Source organism: Athene noctua, chromosome Z (genome assembly GCF_965140245.1).
Source record: "Athene noctua chromosome Z, bAthNoc1.hap1.1, whole genome shotgun sequence".
NCBI lineage: Eukaryota > Metazoa > Chordata > Aves > Strigiformes > Strigidae > Athene > Athene noctua.
The window spans coordinates 31,441,334-31,463,024 of NC_134077.1; the positions used below are offsets into that span (position 1 = coordinate 31,441,334).

The 21,691-nt window shown below is 38.4% G+C and overlaps 1 protein-coding gene across 5 annotated transcripts in view; it reads right to left on the minus strand.

The window, feature by feature from the left end:
- Positions 1-16,150: 16,150 nt before the first annotated feature.
- The window catches only part of CEP120 (centrosomal protein 120), a 41,951-nt gene continuing 36,410 nt past the window's right edge, over positions 16,151-21,691 (minus strand). For 2 of the 5 annotated variants that reach the window (XM_074931374.1, XM_074931376.1), the window contains 2 exons: positions 19,525-19,670; positions 16,153-18,856 (listed from right to left, as the gene is read on the minus strand). In XM_074931374.1, coding sequence (XP_074787475.1) covers positions 18,619-18,856; positions 19,525-19,670 — 384 coding nt within the window. In that variant the 3' untranslated portion in view covers positions 16,153-18,618. Of the gene's footprint in view, positions 18,857-19,524; positions 19,671-21,691 lie in introns of all 5 variants that reach the window. The other 3 variants (XM_074931377.1, XM_074931375.1, XM_074931373.1) reach the window with 3 other exon arrangements.

The window sequence follows — 21,691 nt, forward strand, 5'->3', positions numbered from 1 at the left end:
AAGGGCTTTCAATGATCACCCCTGGGTGACTGTTAAACACAAGGACACTCGTTAATGCTGTACATTGTCTGAGGGTGTAGGAGAGGTAATACAACCCCAAAAGGTGGTAGCTGTGAACACACCGCTTTCTACGCTTTAATCCATCAACTTTACATTGCCTCCTACCACCTCGGTTTGACAATAACCCTGCACAGCTCAAGCCCATTCAGCAGACAAATTTGCGCTTAGTAGGACCCATCGCAAAAATTGGGTCTCCTCTCTCACAGGATCCATGTGCCCGGGCACACAACTACCAATATTTGTGTGCAGAAAACAGCAAACCCTCCTGCTCCTATTTTCATGGAGTCACTCAACCTATCTTCTGCATTTACACAGTACCAGTCCTTCCAGCATTGATTTGAGTGTGCTACTTATGTGAGCTGAGCAGAATTTAGCACTGTATGTGTGCCATAGTGCTGAAGTGGAAAATGGATATTAAGGAACTACTCTGGCTAAAGTTTTATTTACAGAAACCTATAACCGCCTCATTCTTCAGAGAAGTGCATTTCTCCAACTGCTATTACTCAAGAAAACAGTCTCCTTAGAAATTTTTACAGACAATAGATTGCTATGTGACCTTGCACAACTTGGCAATGCACTCTGCATGTTTTTAATTGTATTTAAATAGTACCATTAGTTATATTCATATGTGGAAGCTAAATTTTATCTTCACATCATTCTTGCATTACATATGCATTGTGTCCATGTGTGCCCATGTAGGTACAAGGTTTCTGCAGAATGGAATTGAGAATGGGTATATGAGTGTGTGAGGAAGGTGTGTATATTTGTGCACATACTTGCATCTTTTTTTTCCAAGGGTAGATTCCTGTCCCTGTGACACCTACTGTCAAGAGCTGCCTGAATGATCTCATTAGGTATAGCCTCTGCAAGTATTTAGGTTTACCTGCTGACTTCCACTGATTATAGAAGAACTCGTACCAAATGGAAGCTGACAAATTAATGAGAAATGCAAACACATCCTGGTTTAAGTGAGTGCGAACCAGCATCTGTCTGACTGATGAACAAGATTGACTGTGGAGAGCTGTACCGAGCTTCTTTGGTATTTCAGGTGGGGAAAGTGGTCAAAACATCATGTTTCCATTTACCAGATCAGATCATCTCATTCTACACTCACACCAGTTTTCTAAGGTACAGTAACTTTCCCAAGAGATATAGCAAATTGTTAGCAAAAAATAGAAAACCAGCATGATGAGTGGTAGGCATCTCAAAGTTGCCATGTGATGTCTCATCAGCAAACACTTTGTCCACCTTATTGTGGGAACACTGAGTGCCCCAGAAAGTTCCCAGAAGTATAAGTTATGAGTCCCTGATGCTACATAGTTTCCTAAGTTAGCTTTAAACTAACACGCTGTTGTATTATTAGACAGGCAAAAATGAAGGGAGTAACACAAGCCAGTAAAAAAACCCAGAAATGCATATACATAGTTTGTACATACATATATCTTTTATTTGACTTAAATTAGTTTTACCCCATGACACAGGTGCAAATCTTTCATTATTTGCCTCTTGTCTGCATTTTATTTTAAGGGCACAGGAAGTCCCATTTGCTGAATTTGTTGCTGGGACACTCAGCAGCCCCAAGGGCTGGGAGAAAAGTGATGGCCTCTTGGCTAAGAGAAGGACAAAATGAAAGTGAATGTCACTGTATGACAATGACAGAACACACGTAGACACCTGAAGGAGGTTTCACATGAGGTCTAGAGATATTAAAACAAAATTGTGTGAAGATTCCTGTGTATTAAAATCAAAGCTAAACTAAAACTGCATCTCACCATGTTCTCTTGCCCATGATAAATAAATTGCAAGTTTTAAATAAAAAACTGTGTCATGCCTTCTACTGTCTTGACTAGGAGGCATAGCTTCCTATAAATATGGAGGAAGTCTTTGCTCCTTACTCTTTTTATTATTATCTGATTTAGGAGAATCTTGAAGTATGTTATCTATCATTTTTGTTGCATGTAATCCTATTTCTTTATGACCATTGCACAGTGTCAGATTTTTCCATCACCTTTTACTCTATTCATATGAAATACCCTTTTGCCATGAGACTGATTGTGAGGGAGGGTTGGGGGAATTACCTAAAAGCTCTGGAAACATCAGTCTTACAATAGTCAGAGCCATCTATGTCCATAAGGACTCCAGAATTCAATAGAAAGGCAGCAGTTTAAAGCAACTGGTTTTATTTCTTTTTCTGGTAGAAAAAGAGGAAAAACTGAGAAGAGCCATTGAAAGATTGTTTTCACTGTAAATCAGTACAAACAGATTCAAGAACTGCTGTACTTGGATCAAGAGTGTATCTAACCTGTAGTCAGCCTAACAGTTTAATTTTCAAAACTTGGCTTCCAGTATTGGAAGCATGAGATCAAGCCAAGATACATTGGCAGAAAAAGGCTGGAGGTCAGAGCCAGTGTTGAATTACAGAGCCCAGAAGGTTTACGGAAGTATTTAGCAAAAATTGTATGCAAATGGTTTAGAAAAATCCTCTGCTTCTTGCTGGCTGCTTAAGGATCTGGCCTTGGCAGAAGAGCTGAAGAGCTCTCCTCCCACCATCCTGGTGGAGATATGGACAATCTGCATGTGGACAGGCAGGATGCTTAGTGCCCAAACTGATGTCCTCAAATTAAGCTTGAGAGTCTTTCTGGAAGGTGTACTTTAGCTAAGGCAAGTGTTCTCCAGCCAAAGAGGCTACTGGGCCCAATCCAAGCATAGCTAGATGAAATGTAAAACCCTCTGATAGACAAAAATTAGGTTGTGTGATCTAATGGTCCCTTCTGGAATGAAATATTCCACAAAAATTGGCATATTTAGTGCTTTTTTTTTTTTTTTTTTTCCTGTTTATCAGATGCGCTGATAAGTGGAATATTTCTACAAGAAATAGGAATAAATTATGAACACAGGATTTTGCCCATAGCAAAGCACGTTCCTCAGCTTTGTTCTTGTATCTGATATCCATTTAAAAGAACTTCACGGGGCCTGCAGGAATTGTGCTAATCAATGGGTAGTAAATTTCTGCTTTTAAACAGTTTTGTTGTCCCCATACCCAGTGCAGTTATCACTTATGTGAGGGCTTGCATGCAAATAAGTGGTTTTGGTATTCAGTTTCAGGAAAGCCCTGGAAGTAGGTTGCTATTGTTAAAGGTATAGTCCCAGTTCATTTCAGAGCAGAACAGAAATACAGATACCCAGCAAGATAAGCAGCTCCTAGGGGTCAAGGGAAACATATTTGCATCTCATTGAGATGCACTTACTTCTATTTGCTCACTCAGGAATACAGGCAAGTATGAAACTAATTACATTTGTCTTGTAACAGCATCTGCTGATTCATGATTGTTGCTTTCTATTTGTTTTTTCTACTTGGAAGCTTTTTCAGATTTCCTGCTCCTCTTTATACTCACTGAACTCATGCATTTAGTTTAAATAGGGGGAAAGGTACTTTTCAAAACCTACTTTTTCCCTCTAATGAAAGTCTTGAATTTGGTGCTGTATCTAATATTTGTAAGAGTGCATTCACTGTGCCGTGAAGAGAGACCTTATTAAATGCAGATGAGCTATCTTCTGCCAGAAATCCCATGGGAATCTCTCAGAAGTGCTGACATAGCTCAGATCAAGGTTTTTCTATGAGAAGTTCTTAAAATAACTCTGGGGACTCCCTGAAATAATTCAGTTGGGTTCCTTTGGCTGTGAGAGCTACCATATCAGGAAGTATTATTGTATATGGCTTATTTCTCTCCTCTGAGTTTGTTCTACTAGGCCTCTTAGCACTCATTTGCTTCCCAGTGTGATGTCCCTAGGACCCAAATTAATAGAGGAGGACCTTGCTGTACTCTCAACAATGGAAGAGGGCTTCTAGTTTTTTTTCCTATTGAAAAGACTGAACATTGCACAATGAAAGCCAGCTGCTGGTCTCAGCCATGCAAAATGAAGTCCTATTTGTATCCATGGATGTATACATGGAGATGTCCTGCAAACATTCTACCAGTATGAGCTACCAGGGTCTTATCCCATTCTTCCTTTTTTTTTTTTTTTTTTTTTTTTTTCCCTGAAATTACCCACATGGCACAAACCAGAAAGAAGAGTCTAAGGTTCAGATATCTGTGCTTCTTAAAGCAGAGAAAGTTCTACATAGGCTGGCAGCACTGAGCAAGCAGCCTGGCATCTGTCATCACACCGGGCCGTGTTACTCTGAGGAATGTAAACCACTGAGCATTTTGTTTCATGCCCAGTTTGGTGTGTAAAACAGGTTCTGTAAATGGTATGGTTTTCACACAGGGTGTCACCAAATATCTTGGGCTTTTGCCACTGACCACAGTATAAAGGGGCCTCCTAGGAACTCAAACAAGTGTCTGGGGGGATGAGGCACTGGCACTTGAGCTATAGACTTCTGCTGCAGTCTGAGGGAAAGTAATTTAACCACTCGACCTCCACTTCTCTGTCATAAAAAGCTTACCCTCCTCTGACCCTAGGCAGGATGCAAAAATATAACAGAGAGGAACTGCATACTATCAGCACAAATCAACAGCAGTGGGCTTTGAAAGCCAACATGTCGGCTGGAGCCATGCTGCTAAAAGTATGCCGGTGATTGCTGTGTGGTGGTATTGGTCTCATTGCATCCCTCACCGCACCTGTGCAATGCTCAGCATTGCTTCAGCAGCAGGGTCAGCTCTTGCTCTGAATTTTAAGGAGAAGATGCAAAGAATGCAAAACTAGTAACTTCCCTCTCCAGCAAATAGTTCTGCACTGAAGAGATAAAACCCAAGGCAAGAGCACCCTTCCATATGAATAATCAGTGCTGAGCCATGTTGGTCAATCTCTTAAAGCCAAAACCTTTTAGCCTAACAAAGAATAAATGAGACTGTCCCAGCAACACTCCATATGTTTAAAGCCAGCTGTGCATTTAAGTGGTTTCCTAAATAACAGGTCTTAAGGAGGCTGATAGTGGTTGAAAGATTCACTCGCTGATCACAAGCATTTTCTGCTAATGCAGTATTTCTTTTCTCCTTTAAAAACAGCATGTCTAATATTACATGAAAATTAGGTTTAAACTTCAGTGATGGGCTGACTGGCTGCCCACTGTTTTATACTGAAAAACACATTGCATGCTTACCTCCAGTACTATTCTCTCTAATTGATTCTTTCCTAAAGGTATTTCCCACTCCTCCACCTCCTTCCTTCGCTCTGATTAACAATCGTAGCATGATCTCATCAAGCCTCGACAAGTATTGATGGGCCGCAGTATCATGAGGCTAATAAAGTGTGTTACCCAGTATTTTCTGGTGACACATAAAAACTCCCTTATGAAAGACTCAGGAGACAGAATATAATATAAATGCCTTTCTAGCAACAGCAGAGTACCGCGGGCCCTGTGGCACCAGGTGTGAGTGCATTATTTAATGGAGCTCTGTGGGACAGCAGAGCCCAAGCACGTGGTGGTGGGAGGCAGGGGAGGGGGCAGTGGGGGCCCTGGGGGTAGGGACCCTGCTGTGCTGTGGCTGTGGTATGGGGACAGAGTTAGGCAGGTCCTGGAGCACACTGTGGAAAAGCAAAACCCCCCAGCACCCTTCCTGGGTGCTGACCCAGAACCTGAGCAAACCCCCCTGAGATCAGCACATCCCTGTGACTCTGTGCATTGTCTCCACTGGCTGTTGTTGTTTTCTTTATTAGCTCCACATTACTCTGTTAATATGAGAACATTATTAGAGTGTAATATCAAACATTCACTGTTTAAGTCCATTCCTTTAAAAAGGATGGGTGGAAACATATATCAGGTATTTTGCTCGGTTAACCTTCCTCCTATATATGATCATTCCCTCAGCATGTGTCAAACATTAAACAGTAAGGGTAAAAAGGCTAAATTATTTTCCTCTCTCTGCCACTTCATAACACAAGTGACAAGTCCATCAAAGCCACATGCTATGAGGGCAGCAGCGTCAGTTCAAGGCCATGAGCAAAGCCATGGTCACAGATCTGTAATTCTCTGCTGACCTCTCTGGACCCTCAGCTGCACTGGGAATGGTGGATGCTGGTACCCACCCTGCGGCAGGGTGATGGGGCAATCCTCCCAAAGACTGGGTGAGCAGCCAGCACCTCTGCAGGTGTTGTGTTTGCACCAGCCTCCCTGAGGTGATGTGTTTCTGGGTCATATCCTCATGGAGCCCTGGGGAAATCTGAGCTGAGCTGTCCCTGGACCCCCCACTTTGGGAGGGGCCTCACAGTTCCCCCTTGCAGGTAACCTCGAGCATCTCCCCTCCCTTCATTTGCAAGTGAACTGACTGCTCCTTATTTTTAAAAAGTGCAGATCCTGAAATTCCCATTGCTGAGTGGAAGGCAGAGGAGAATCACAGGATCAACAACTTGAGGGCTCACTGGGGCCACTCTTGTAACACAAGAAAAGAGAAAAAAAAATCGAACAAGAGGTGCAGCAACAAAGAAAATCCCTTTTGTACCTATCAATCCCTCTTTCCCCAGCCTCTGTGAATGCCTCACCTCCTGCACAGTCTCTGAATATAAACTCTGCTCAGCACACTCAGTGTAATCTTTTCACATCATAAAACTTATAATCCTCCTAAAGTGGTTTCCTAGGGTTTGAGGTATGATGCACTTATCAAATAACTGAAACAAATAAATCAGCTTATTTAGGCTGTGGTCAGTGTGTGTGTAGCTCTGTGTATGCAAGGAGGAAGCCAGCGCCATACCAGCATTTGTATACATTAGCAACAAAGCTGTCTGTGACAAGCTGTCCTCTGCACAACTAAATATTTAGTTGCGTATCATAAGTAACTTCTTAAGCGATTAAAGCGAGAGGGTGCTCTCTGTCTGCGCTTGGCATGGGGAGCCGGGGTGTCGAGGTGAACAGTGTGGCAGGCTGGGGATGCGAGCCCTTGGTGCAGGGTGAGGGTGCGGGAAGGGAGGATGCCCACGGCAGCCTCTGTGCACCCGTGGTGCTGGGTCCTGTGGCTCAGAGGTGCAGCTGTGCTGGTCAGGGACAAGCTCCGCTCCAGCCAGGGGTGCGTGGCTGGGCACACTCTGCTGACACTGGTCTCTGCCTAGAAACTGGCTCCAGGGTCCACGTGGCTTTCTCGCATAGTTGTACAGAGTTGAAGTTTTCAAATGTTTGTCTCTAGCTTTTATTGGTGTTAGTGCAAGGTTTATTTTTAACTGGGCCTGTATTTATGGGTTCCTACAGTCACATTTTTTTTGCATGTGCAGAATTAAACTAATGAAGCAATTTCATTATAGAATTATAGAATATATGCTTACTGTTCAATATAAATGTTAATAAAAACCTATTAGCTTGTAAAAATTAACTTTAAATGACAATAATCTAGGAAAGTTATCCTAAACTTGCTCCTTGTATGTTTCTCTGCATGTACAATAAACGCTTTCTTCAGTGTTCAAGCACCATCACAACATAGCTCACTTAAAATGCTGGGGTTGATGAAATACGGTTATGTGTTTAACAAAATATCTTGAATTTGATATTTTACCTAGGGAAAGAGAAGGAAACTAGCCTGCTTTAGGGACATGAGCCCAGATTTTGGATGTGGGTGTCCCTCCTCTGTCTGCTGCCTCCTGCCTCTTCTCCCTGGCTATTGCTTTCTGGAAGATATTCCCCTACCCTGAGGGGAAGATTCCAGAGGAAATTTGAACTATTTTCAAGAAAACTGACATAGTTTCTGTTGCAGTATGTGCCATGTGCTGGCAAAGGGCAGAGCAGAATCGGGCCATTGCCCCATGCAGATAAACCATGTGTAGGAAGAAGGTTGGAGAGGTCTGATGACAGTGGCTCACAAGAAGGGATGGGGCTCCCCTGCACCCTACAACATCTAGCACGTCATCTTGTCTCCCAACTGCCCCAAGGAGGGGAGCCTTTTCCCATCCCTCCTTCAGGCGCCCCAGCCTCCAAGGATGCTACAGCTGTGCCAGGGCCATCCTGGGAACCCGGGGTGCATTTTGCAAGGACTGGTGTGGGGTTTGGGCAGCAGCTTCCATGGAGAGGGAAGAAACACAGCCCTCCCTGTTCTTTGTAGAGGTCTTTGTTTACACCCTGGTGCTGGTCTGACAAAATGGTTTCAGCTACCAAAAAAAATGCCAAGAGTTTCTTCTGGTGTTGATGGCACGGAGAAATGTTTAAGGCCTTGCTTCCACAAAATGTTTCTCAGAGATTTTGTTACCTGCATCCAGGAAAGGAGCATGAGGAAAACAGCAGCACCATTACCTTCTTTTCTAGAACATACTGGGTTAATAAGAAGGTTAAAGCTGAAATAAATATTCACCAGAAAGTAATTTCAGTCTGCCATGGAAATAATCTACATTTATAAGTTATCTAAAGTAAAGTGAGCTGTACTAGCCTCCAGCAGCTCTGAAACCATTATGAATTATTGAGTAAGTCATCTTTTCTTTATTGTTATTGACATAATAAATATATTTGCTTGAAAACATCCGGAGCTGCATAGGCATAGAAGTATTTATGACCCTGTGCTCTTTACAGTACTGTTTTACAGGGTGCTGTCAACTGCGGAAACAGAAAGAGAGGGAAGGTCTCACCTCTGATGTTCTTGTTAGCAGATACAGTGCTTCAGCCAGCCTTATCTCTATAGGCCCTTGTCTTCACGTGCCACAAAATAAAATTTTAAAAAAGTATCAAGGTGCAAATGGCGCAGCTATATTTACTATTTTTAAAATGGTTAATTCATGAACCACCAACATGCAGTCCTGCAAAGTGAAATAATACTGCTTTTTATAACACAGAGAAGCTTAGGCTTTAAGGTGCCACCAGATAGCTCTGGCAGTCATAAAAAATTAGAGAGCTTGGGACTTAAATACACTGTCAAAATGACAAGAGATTTGTCAGGCAACACTGAAAATCCTTGCATGCAGCAGCTGGGGACAGGGACAGTGCCTGCAGCCACATCAGAAGCTGCCACTGGCAAAGACACTTTCCCAAGTGTTGGGTGGGATCTCCTGTGTTACAGCATGTGTTTCCACAGAGGAAGATCTGCCTGAATGACATTGAATCACTTGGTAAAAAATAACTGTGGTGGGAATTGCTGTGTTCAAGAGCATGCCCCCACACAGTGAAAGATGAATCAGTCCTGGCTGGGCACTTCTGCAGTTGAGATGTCATGGCTAAACCCTGTTTCTGCACCTGATGGGCACTTGGGCACCCCTGGGGCCGAATGCTGACATCTTCTGGGAGACTTCAGGTTCCCCTCTGGACACTCCAGGTTTCAAAGTACTTGGGGAAAAAATACTCCTTCTCCAGTAAAAGTTGCATTATATTTTTTGCTTTTCTCTTTAGGCAGTAAATATATCATCAGTGGCTCTTCAACTTCCCTATGTAAAAAAATCAGCAATCACTAGCTATGAATTCACAGGAGTGCTTGCTGTAAGTGAGAAAAAACAGCAGCATATTTTAAAGAGTGCTTCCCCCTGGAATGCAAGCTGAGACAAAGATTTAGCCTGTTTTTTTAATTTGTCTAGTGGAGCAACATGTCATACCTCGGACATTGACAACAAATCAGCCTTTATTCAAGTGTGAAAATTAAGGCATAAATTACTGGCTGCTTAGCTCTCAAAACAATGTCACATTACAAGAAATGTGATATTTTTAAGAGAAACAGGAAAAAATTTATCAAAGTTTTTGATCTACTAGATATAGATACTTGGTGTCTGCTTAAGTGCTTTCCATTCTTCCCATAAGCAAATTCTGGTTGAAGACTATATATCATTTTACTCTTGATCACTGCTAGTCTCAGTACCTCATTACAGCAGAGTACTTTCTGAAACTGAGCTATAGCTCAGATAAATGATTGTATAAAGTTTTAAATAAACATACAACATTTATGTTATGTTGTTTCACAGGGATGATTTATAGTCATTTTCTTCTTCCAGTCCTGAGCTCTGGACATAAAAGACACTGAGCTCTCTGCTGTTTATCCAAGCTAAATCCTCTGTTTGTTCTGCATAAGCGTTCTTGATTCTTTAATATATTGCAGGCTTTAACATCAGGTTTATTCCCTCTGGGATGGTGGAATTAGATACATTAACTGACAAAGATAAGGTACGGACCTTGTAGCTTAATAGCCATTAAAATAGATACTGTGATAACAAAAGTGGAGCTAGAAAAGGGAGTTGAGGTTGTGGTATTTTAAAATATGTATTTATGAGACTTAGATGAATAAATGCAAGACTTCAGAAATCTCCATAAGGAAGCCTTCAAATATGGTGGGATTTTGTTTGGTTGGTTTTTATTTCATAAGGATAAGAGAATCAGAAATGGAAGATATTGTGAACAAGATTACACATTGCCTGTCATGTCCTCAAATTGTTTTTTCTTACTAAAATGACATTACACAATCTGGATGCTAAGCCACTGAAACACTGCTCTGTGCTATAAAAGAAAATTAAGAAAGTACTGTAAAATAAAGCAAGTCTCTCTGCCTTAAGAAAATCTGTTTACCATGTTCCTTCTTTCATCAGCATATTTCAATACATATATATACATTCAAACCACATTGGAGTAGTCTGTTTACTTCATACTGCTATTCTTCATTGTAGTCCTTGTTCCTCTACTAAAAAAGCATACAAGACTAAATGCCTGTTTTCTCTTCTTTTGGGAGCTTAAATAGAACAAATTTTGAGCTAAGCCCACTGAAAATTGCTTTGTAGTTAAACTCAGCACTCATTCTTAATTTTTTGCGTAAAAACACAGCATTTAAAGACCTAATGCTTGACACAGAAGATTTTAAGAATTATAGTCTTTAATGTGACATATCCTAAATCATCTCTTACCACAGTATAAAAGTTAAGCTAAGATTTTAGAGGCCCTAAATGGACTTTCATTTTTTATTAAGTCAGGATTAACTGGTGTGTAAGTAACAGACTAGGCGCTTTCATTGCCAAAAATTATCTAACTAAAAGTTTGAATCTGGCAGTATAAACAGCAGCCCTGCCTGTACTCATACAAGCTTGTTATTTTGTTATACACAAGTTGGTATGTTGTCCATATTCTGTAACAGATTGCATTCGATAAAGCATGATATGCATTTTTATCTGAAACTTGAGTGGTAAAATAAGCAGCAAATAAAATAAAGACATAGGCAGTCTTATATATATATATATATATATATATATTCTACAAGCATTTGTTTTAGCTAAGGTACTTTCCTCCTTTTATAGTGGTGGGATATTTCCAGGAGTAATGGTGCAGATGTTGTGAATGACTTACTCAATGAGCATGAAAGGCAAGGCAGAAAACTCAAAAAACCTCACAGCTTTGTGAAAGACTGCTTGAGTATGCTGAAAAACTATCTTGAAAAAAACCCCTAAGCTTATTTTTTGTAGATGCTGCCTTTTTGAAAAGAAGTATCTGATCAAGATTGCTCTCAGTATAAAGTATATAAAGTAACATGTAATTTCCCTGCATATTTAATTACCAAATATTTTTGTTATTCGTTGTAAACAGATCACCCCAATTTATTTGTTTGCTGGTGAAATCTGCTAATCTCTTCATCATGTGTAAATGTGATAAAAGGGAAAGGAAAATAAAAATGGCAAGTGGGGCGAGAGTTCTCTCTTGTTGCTACACAGGAAGAGGTTTAGGTTTAGGATTTGTGGGTGGCAGCAGTAGTGTCTTCTCCCTGTGACAGCAAGTGCAGTAGAGCAAAGCTGCTGCTTCCTCCTCCTTCTTCTGCTGCTGCCCTCTGTGGCCTGGCAGCCACTGAGTTTTTGTGCTGATCTTGAGACCTGGGTGAAGAATTTGTGACCGTGTTGTGGGCACATCCACGTTTGGCATGGGGGTGTGGGAGTCCTGCTCAGCAGCAGTCAAGTGGTTTCACAGCATTCGAGAGTTACTTCACTAAGAGTGAAGAGCCTCCCCCCACCTTCGAGACTGATTTCCAACAGTGTGTCACGTTTGTTAGGATAACAGGGATTTGCTTTTATTAGTATTTCAATACTAATAAGTCACAAAATGATTTTCCCATAAAAGTTTTCACTAAAAACCTTGCAATTACTTATTTGCTCAATATATGGGATATGGCAAACAATGCTTGACCTTTTCTTTTCCAAACAGCTGTATCAAGCAGGCATTAACTAGCTATTCATCAAAATATCAGTATAATAAGGAATCACCTTCATCTTATCAAGAAGAGACAAAAGTAAACAGCACTGGCTCATACCACATACAGCCTTGTTTCGGGCAGGCCTAAAACTTCAAATTTTTGCCTTTTTTCTGCCTTTGCCAAGTCATTTTATGTAATTCATCTCTTCACAAGAAGATAAACTTAGCCATTCTTCGAAGGTTGCAGTCTTGGACTCCATTTATTTCCCTAAAAATTAGGGTTATACACAAGGATTGAAGTATTTTTGCTTTTATCTAAAGCTTTTGGATGAATTTGTAACTAGCCAGAAGAATGAAATCAGATACTAATTTATTTACTAAAAAAGAGCAAATAGTTTGTACTCATTTGCTGCAGAAGTATCCCAGAAGTTAATAACTACCCCTTTTAGGGCATTAAGATGATGTCCAGGACAGATAGTCTGAGTTTGAAGCAGTTTGTGAACCAGTTACACAAAAAGTGTTTCCTACATTGTTCTCATTTTACTGATAGGAAGTGGAGGCCCAGAGTCCTGTTCAAGATCATTCAATCCCCCAATAAACAAGATGGGCAGAAAACCCACAGACTTTGTGCCCAACACTCTGCCTACCAGTGGGAGCCCCTTCATGAGTGATTCAGGAAAGATTTTGCCATGTTGCACCAAGTACTGTGCAGGCTAGCTTTTAGTCAGGATGGCAAAGCATTGCTTTTCCCTTACACAGCATTAGAGAGATAATGCCTTCTAAACCTACTTACTCCTACTTAGGCTAGTACAAGTCACCTGCATTGATGACGATATATGTTAATGAAATAGGAATCAGAAGCATGAAAATGTTTATTCTCAGGTAAAACTTTAAGACCATTTTAATGGTTTGCTGTATATATGCAATAAGAAAACAGAGTCATGGAATAAAAAAAAAATCCATCTATACTGCAGATGATGTAGGATGGGACACGTAAAACTCACTATAGGGGCACATAAGCATGTTGCTGTGGCATGCAAGACCTTCCACAAATAGCAGTGCCCTCTCGTGAGATATACCTGCCACTTCCCTGTGGTAGTGGTGTAATCCTGCTTTTTGGCATGCTGCTTTTTTTTTTTTTTTAATTTATTTTAAGTTAACCCCATTTCTTCAGTTTAATAATTGGATTATTATCTGAAAAGTCAGGATAAATCAATAAGCTAGAGTATTTAAAACATCACATGCCTCCACGTTCAGGAAAACTGTAGTAAAACCCCATTATTGCTATGCAGGCATCAAAAATGTTATATAGTTCAAACAACATATCTTCTACATTGCCTGAGTGGTTTCTGGAGAAGCAGGTAGGTTCTGTGGTTTACACTAAATATACATTGATATTAATGAAAACATACCCACAGTATTGGCTTAAAGTGCAGGCTATAAGAACAAACTATTAAGCTGTCTTATTTATTTGGATGAGAAGTATCTTATGAACTTCATGCCTGGTATGAATGGGACTCAACCTCCATGTGCTCGCATCTGATTATAAAGCAAATAATAGTTTACGGTGCCTTTCAGCCCTGATCTGGATGACTTACTGTTTACAATATTAATATTGTCGCCAAAAATAGCCTTCTCAGGCAAACACACGAATGGTCTGGTGTCCTGTATAACCAACACTTCTTAACACGAGATCAATAAAATTATTTTCTGTACATCCAGAGGTGAAAAACAAAAAATCCCCCCCACTTATGCCAAGCTATTAGACAAATACAAAAGTGTTGAAGACATACCATTACCAGTTAAACCTAAATTCTACAAAACATTAGCTTGATTGCCTGATCAACTCAATACCCAATGATTTTGCTGCCCTATTAACATTTGTATTTGTAAACAAAACTTACAATAGTAATAGTAAATCACAGTCCTTCAACAACAATTTTTACTTTTTTTTTTCCCCCATAGTACAGTTAAAGCTACAAGCAGTGAGTGTACTGTAATGAAACATTATTAGGCTGTGAACTGTTCTACTAGACTCCATCTGCCCCAGCAAACTCACTCTAAATTTTGATGCCATATTATTTTGTCAATGCGGTTATGTCTTGGTAACTGCATCAAAACTCTCTGGTCAAACATTCAGTAACACTACACTTCCATAATCATCTACTCTCTGTGTATATTGTTAGAACAAAACTTTTTGTAGTAAAACGTAAATTGTTTAAAATGCTGTCAAACTGCTACAAGTATTTCACTTGGAATAAAGAGAGTACTGCACTACAAAGCAGTGGGTGTCACTTTTCCAAAGTATTATTAATGGAGACTATTTTAGTCTTCAGTGATGGGGAAAGACAGGCTGTAGCATTTCTTCAAGTTAAGAATAGAAAATAACTGTACTTGCAAGAATCCAATTACTCTGCAGTAAAGTTGCCATGGGGTTACTGTACAATTATACATCAGAAAGTCAGTAAATTATTTTTCTATAGTCTCTCAAAGTTGACTTTTTTTTCTTTTTGTTCTGAATGCCAAACTCCTGACTGCTTCTCCACCACAGAGACTTCATATCTGGATAGCCGACATCTGTAAAAACATTTCTAATGAAAACACCACTAATATAACCCCCTGGAGAAACAAATGAAATGAGATCTAAGTAGGCAGCCGCCTTTCTACAGTTCTGTCTTTAACAACAGCAGGGCTAGTGCTTCCTATCCAAGCCTTGACACAGGTCATGATCATTTAGGCACAGTAGTAGCAAAATAAATAATTGTGTAAATATGTAATAACTGGTATAAATACTTCAGTAGCACTTAAAAGATATGATAAAGGACTTCTGTCTTTAGTTGTGCATTAAGGTTTATCTTGGTGAATGGAAGGAAGAAGCATTTAAACTGCAGTGAAGGAGAACTATAGATTGAATAATTGAAAGCTCAGGGCCAGACATAACATTGTTTCTTTTCTGCAACAGCAGTTTTGAAAGTGTATTAGTGTTAAATGTGTTGGATAACTGCTAAAATATTATAGAAACAGTGCTTATAGCTTCATCCCAGAAAACAATATACTGGAAAGATCAATAATGTAACTATGTATTTAAATAATCCAGATTCAAAGCAAAACAGTGCCATCTTATTATTTTAAAAAAAGGTTCTTATCTTTTCATAATGCGTTCTGCTGCTTAAGTAAATAATAATTTAAAGACAATTTTTCTGATAAACAGTCTAACAATTAGAAGGTAAAAAAGGTCCCTTTTTACATAACAGTTCTCAAAATCTTAGCTAATGCTCCATATCAAGGTGTATAGACATATTATACCCAGATTTGCTGCCTTACTTTTAAACCTGTACTAAATCTGAGGCAACTCTTTGGTTCAGTAATAGCAAGCGCCCACCACTGTAAAAATAATAAGCACATACAGAGACAGGAGGGAATCCTCTGCCTAAAGATTATCAGAAAAAAACCCCAGTGTTTCTAATTGGCCTTATTTTTAGATGGGCCTTTAGACTGGATTGGACAGATACAGGATATAATTGAAGTTTCCTTGTTCAAAGCCAGCTGCAAGTTCTGGGCCTGAATCGTAAGGCAGATGAAAGCTGGAACTGATTCGGCACAGAACTGACAAAGAACAGGCCTTCCCCTTCCATTTACTATTTTTTATGGACATTTAGGTTCACAGAAATGTATTGGTGAGAGTACTTGTTTTGAAATAATTCCATGAACATCCCTAGTGAAATCTGGGTGCACTAAAATCAACAGCAGGAGTTTGCCTGAATGTGAAGGACAGCCTAGCTGTTTCTCCTCACCCCCTTTCTAAAGCGTACAGAACCAGGACTGTTTCAAACAGCCTTTTAATGCTGGGTAAATTAAGATAAGGTCCTTGTCTCACACATCTGTTTCAAATGGCATTTCTTTTACTATGAAGAGAGATTAAGATAAAAATGTCAAGGTATTTTTTATTAAAAACCAGTATTTGGTCTTTCTACTAAATAGCTATAACCTTTAAAATTGTTTTGAGGCAACAAAAAGGTAAACAGAATCCAACATTAAAATATTATTTTTACAAATAGTGATATTGAGCTAATCTCTGCTATAGATATCTACTATAAATACAGATTTTGTTTCTAGAGTACTTCAGACGGAAGCACGGACAAATTGTGCTGGAAGAAAAACGAAACTGAAACATAAAAGTACCATTCATGTTCTCATTCTAGTACAAACAATGAACACTATGAGTAATGAATATGTAACAAAAAAAAAGTTTTTTTAATAATCACAAAACTCATGCTTCTCTCCTTTTAAGTAGTGATCTTTCAAATGACAAAATGGACCCAAATAGCTTAAAAAAACAGGCTTATAAATGTTCAATTTTTTGATTTACTGGAAAGAAAACTCACCTGAGTAGCTTCCTTTTAAACCCCATGGCAACATAACTGCTGTTTTCTTACGTGTCATGGAAGAGACTCAATTAGAAGTTAAAAAGGGAAATCAACTTTGAAAGTGAACTTTGTTTTACTCAAGCACTAAATACTGACATATTACTGGAAACTGTAAACAAAAATGCGTTTATTTTTCGACTATGTATTTAAACAAAAAATCCTTAACAGTTACTTGAAATTTGGATTTTATTTAATAAAGTAACAGACTTGAAAAGTCATAGAACACTCGTTCAAAAAAATCACATTACAAAACTTTAGTCAACACAATCTTTGTGATCTTTAAGGCTAAAGCACCCTCCAGCGTTCGAATAAGAAACTACACTTCTAGCAAGTGAGCAAGCATTTGAAGAAAAATTGCATGAGCGTCTTCCAGTCATAAGAGAGGGTCCCTGATTCATTTACCGTAATTGCATACAATCACTCATTAGTGATATGAGAACGCCATGGTGTAAAAAATTTGTAAAATTGCTTTTCATGGATTTGTATTGGATTTATGAAGCATTATTTGCTTTGCTGGTGGAGAGGGATCTCTTTAAGCACACAAATTTGGAAGATACAGTAGAATGAGCAAAGTATTACAAAGCCATTTCTTACAAAGTCTGGTATTGATGTGATAATTCCTCACAGAATATGATCTCCCTGTTTAAATAGCTTGTTTATAACTTTTCTAAGGAGCCTAAACAAATAGTTTATTTAACAGGATACATGCCACAGAAGGGAGGAGGAAAAACAATGCACCTAGATACATATAGGAAAAAAACATTTTATAATTAATGCCATACAAAACAAGAAGGTCACATGTATACAGCCACATCCACGGAAGTTCGCTGATTTTGTGTAAAAAAAAAAAGTAATATTTGCATTGGTATCTTTGTTCATTCTGAAAGTAACAAATCCTAAGATGTTTTCAGTACTTAACATTCAAACAGAAACACTAGTGCCTACAGGAAGACAAAAATGCCTATTGAAAGGACAGTGTTGTAAGTTAATGTTATTAGCTAGATCCACACAAATGAATTTAAAATTACTGAAACAGAATGAAGGCTGTAAACCAACACTTTATCAACAGTGATTATGCACAAACTAACATCTATTGTGGATTTCTCTTCTGGTATTTAACACCTTGAGACTAGACCCTGTTCATACTTCCACAATCAAACAAAACCTTACATACAGTTTAAGTGGCAATGAGATAACAGGCTTCAAAATATATATTAAGTAACTGCAAACAGGTCTTGATCAAAGCAAACATCTTTACTTAGAAAAGCTCTTTTTTAATGCATGTGTATACATAAAATGTATAAAGTCACTGGTGCTTCAAGTATTTTTCCTCATCAGGGATGGATGTAAGAATGCATTTATCTTTCTGAACCAGGTCTTTACCCTCTTGCGTTCACCCTTACAAATCTATGTGCAAAACTGCTAAAGTAACAAAGGGATTTTCATCCTGCACAATCAGGTTAGTTATTAATATTGTACCAGTTTCACAAGGTTTGAGAGTTTTTCCCCTCCACACTCAAAACCTTGCCTCTTATTTACTACAGAATTTAGTTAGGTTTGCTACAACTGGAGAAGCAAAAATTGATTACCTTGTGATTTAGCAAAAAAGGACATTTGGTTGGTGCTGCACTTTGGTTCAGAATTAAGTTATGTCAGGGAAAACATATGATGCCACTTTTCCCTAGTATAGCTGAAGAGGTTTTTTTAACAATTGAAAGTAATTATGATGATATTGACCAAAAATCTTAGAACGAGTATGAAAAATATTACAAATAAACCTAGCCAGAGTGATGCAAAAAGAAGCAGAAAACATTTCAGAAGGAAGTACACAAGATAAATATATTTACATATATATACACAAGTATGAAAACATTTAAAAACAGCCATCACCCCTGTAAAACTTACAAACTGTGCTTCACTTCACATGTTGTAAATATTTACACTGACTTTGAAAAGAGCTAACAATACTGTGCAAAATTAAGCATGACCTTACCTATTTTGCAAAGTAGCACAGGTTTATAAAAATCATTCAGTCTGTTCAAATTTCGAGTCTTAACTTTTTCTGTGCTTTTATTTAGCAATGTTCCTTTTTGCAATAGCTTCTTTGATTTGACGATCAAGTTCACTTACAATATGGTCTTCATGATTATATACTCCTGTTCTCAACAGGGTATCCCTCTCTTCTATCAGACGAGAGAGATAATTATCCATGTTCTCATTTAATTTTCTAGAATGAAGACTATCCACTTTCCCAGCAGAATTATCTCTAACATCCTGCAATTGCTTTCTCTCTTCTTGTTGCTTTAGCCTGACGTTGATAGAATGGAAAGAATCAGAACACCACCAATACTGAAAACTTTTCTGATTATTTTCATACTAAGTCTTTAGGTTGTTTATCTACTGAAGTACTCAGTAAAATACAGAGGTAACAAATTATCCTCTCTCTAGGGAAAAACAACTATAAGTAAAATAAATGTTTATACAATACTCAAATTTTAACCTTTTCTATATGCATATGTAACTATAATACTTGCTACCAAGGCTCCTATTTTGATAATGCAAACAGTACTCAAATTAAAAGGGTTCAACAGAGAAGTACTACAGTTTTTGAAGGACAACATTAGGTAGATTTAAAATTTTAATGTGTTCAAAATATTAACAGTACATACCTCTTTCTTAAATGCAGTAGTTATCCTTAGAACTGAAAGTTTAATACAGAAAAAAGCCTGGTGCTGTACAACTATGAGCATAACATAAGAAACAGTGGTCTTAAACATAAGATTTTCTATGCTGCAGTACTGTCGCATTTTAGAAATGTGCAATCTTTAACTAAGGGACACTGAACTGTGTTCTTTCACTTCATTGACAGCCAATTATAATCTTGGTTTAACTCAATCTTCTCTTATTTTGAGGCAAATGGCAAGAAAAGAGAGGGGATGAGGGGAAAAAAAAAGAATATTAGAAATGCTTTTATACCTGTTAAGTTCATTTCTGATATCCTCCAGTTCTTGTCGCTCTGTTTTCCCCAGCTCTTTTTCTTCTGCTGCTAAATAGCGCAACCTCATGTGCTCCAGTTCTTGTTGTTGCTTTTTAAGGTGAGCCATTGCATTTTCTTGTTCACGCTCATGTGGGAAGGAGTAAAGACACAACTCAGTTGACTATGTGATGGCAGTAAAAGTGCTAATTAGAGTGACAAGCATAACTTTAGGAATGAAGTCATGACAATTAAGACTCCAGCAGTACTAGAAATGAAGAAATTAAACAGAATGTCTTAGTTTTTGATCTCTCTAATGCAGCAAGACCAGTGACTATCAAAACTGCAGTAAACCAATCTGTCAAGGCTGGATAAACTGAAGCTCAGTCACAGATATCTTCCCATTAACAAAATAGCAAAATGTTACAAACCCTTTTACAAACTCTAGTTTAAGCTGGTAAACACGAAACTGATAGTTGTGGAACTGTTCATGACCCTGAGATTTATTCCTTTGCTACATAGTATTTAAATTATAACTTTTTTGATAAATCAAAACCAGAAAAATGTTAAATAGCTGCAGGAAACTTCCATCATCAGCCCCATAGTGCCTAGTGTCAAAGCTTCAGTTGCAATTTGCGGTTAAAAATAAGCCATGAAGACAAAACTCTGCTGAGGTTTCCTTTTACATTTGTCTAACTCTGCACAAAACCTTCGATAATTTATCTTGTGGATTTAACCCAATTAATCTAGCCATTCTAAAAATTTAGGGTTGAGCTTTATATAGACAGTGTAAGAAAATTATGATTTGACCACTTTTTGACATTAAAGTGTCTTAATGAGAAGTGCAGTCCTCTCTCCACATGTTTTCCTCACAGCCATTTTCCATATGGCCTTGTGCACTAACTCAATGCAGTCAGTCTTACACTCTGAGACAGTAGACCTGAGGTAAAATGGCGTTTCTTCTTGTATTTAAAAGGCAGGAGATTACACAAACATCCTGGATCTAGACATATTGTGAAGTGCAAGGCTACCTTTGTGATTTTGATATTGCTTTCATCTGAAATATTTGATTGGTAATATAATCAGTTTTTATATTTACTATAGGGGTAAAAAAAAAAATTCATTATACAGTAACCCAACAATTTCTGGAAGAGTCTAGTCAGGCACTTTCCTGAATCTCAGTTCCCAACATCTTATGCAGTCCCTGTGGATGATCAAGAAGTGATAAGAAAATCTGAATTTCACAAGGAATTAGTACAAACAAAGACTCTAATTGTTAATGTGAATAGGCAGTGCAATAGAGAAGTACTTGACAAGAAATTCTAGCATGTATGTAACCCCAAAATACTTTATTTTTGTACTAAATACAATACAGCAGCCAGGCAAATTAAACGTTAGAACTGCACTGAGACAGGCCAGAAAGCCTGAAGAACAACTTGTTAAAGGGTTATGTACTAAAAGCAGAAGCAGGAAACCTGCCAGAGTCTACAGCTGACAGATGACTGAAGCGTAAAAAAACACTTGTGGAAGACAGGGCCCTAAGTTCTTCCTTACCCATCAAGAGTTCATTGCAGAAAAACATGTGAGAAGCACTGTTTTTTAATGTGGGCCAGGTTTGAAGAACAGTCTCAGACTGAAGTAGAATAGAATTCTACACTTAGATACAGCAAATATTAACAAGTCACTGCAGCCAGTGGAAAGACATAGGCAAGACATAACTGTGTGCTGGCCATAAGAAGCATATGGGAATACAAGCTTCATGACAAGTTGAGATGTTACTATTGGAGACAGAAAAGTTCAATGATCCAAAAGTTTCTGCTGTTCAGCAACATGCTCAAAATGGCAATCCAATAGCAAAAAAGGCATTTTAAAAAAACTCAAAGAAAAAGTATATATCAGAAGTACATATAATGAAGATTAATAGAACAAAGTCCGAAGCTCAATCAGACCAGGAAGATGGAATATTTACTCCTAATGCTTTCCTATTGATCAGAAGGGATCTCATTTAATATCTTGGTCCTTTATGCCCTCACTCATATAGTTAGTTTCAGAACCCTAAGTTTTTTTGATTAAGAAACACCTTCAGTGGTATTTAATAAAACCAAGAAAAGGACAAAAGAGAGAATGACACAAAAGCCAATGAGAGATGTAGGAAAAACAAGGCTTTCC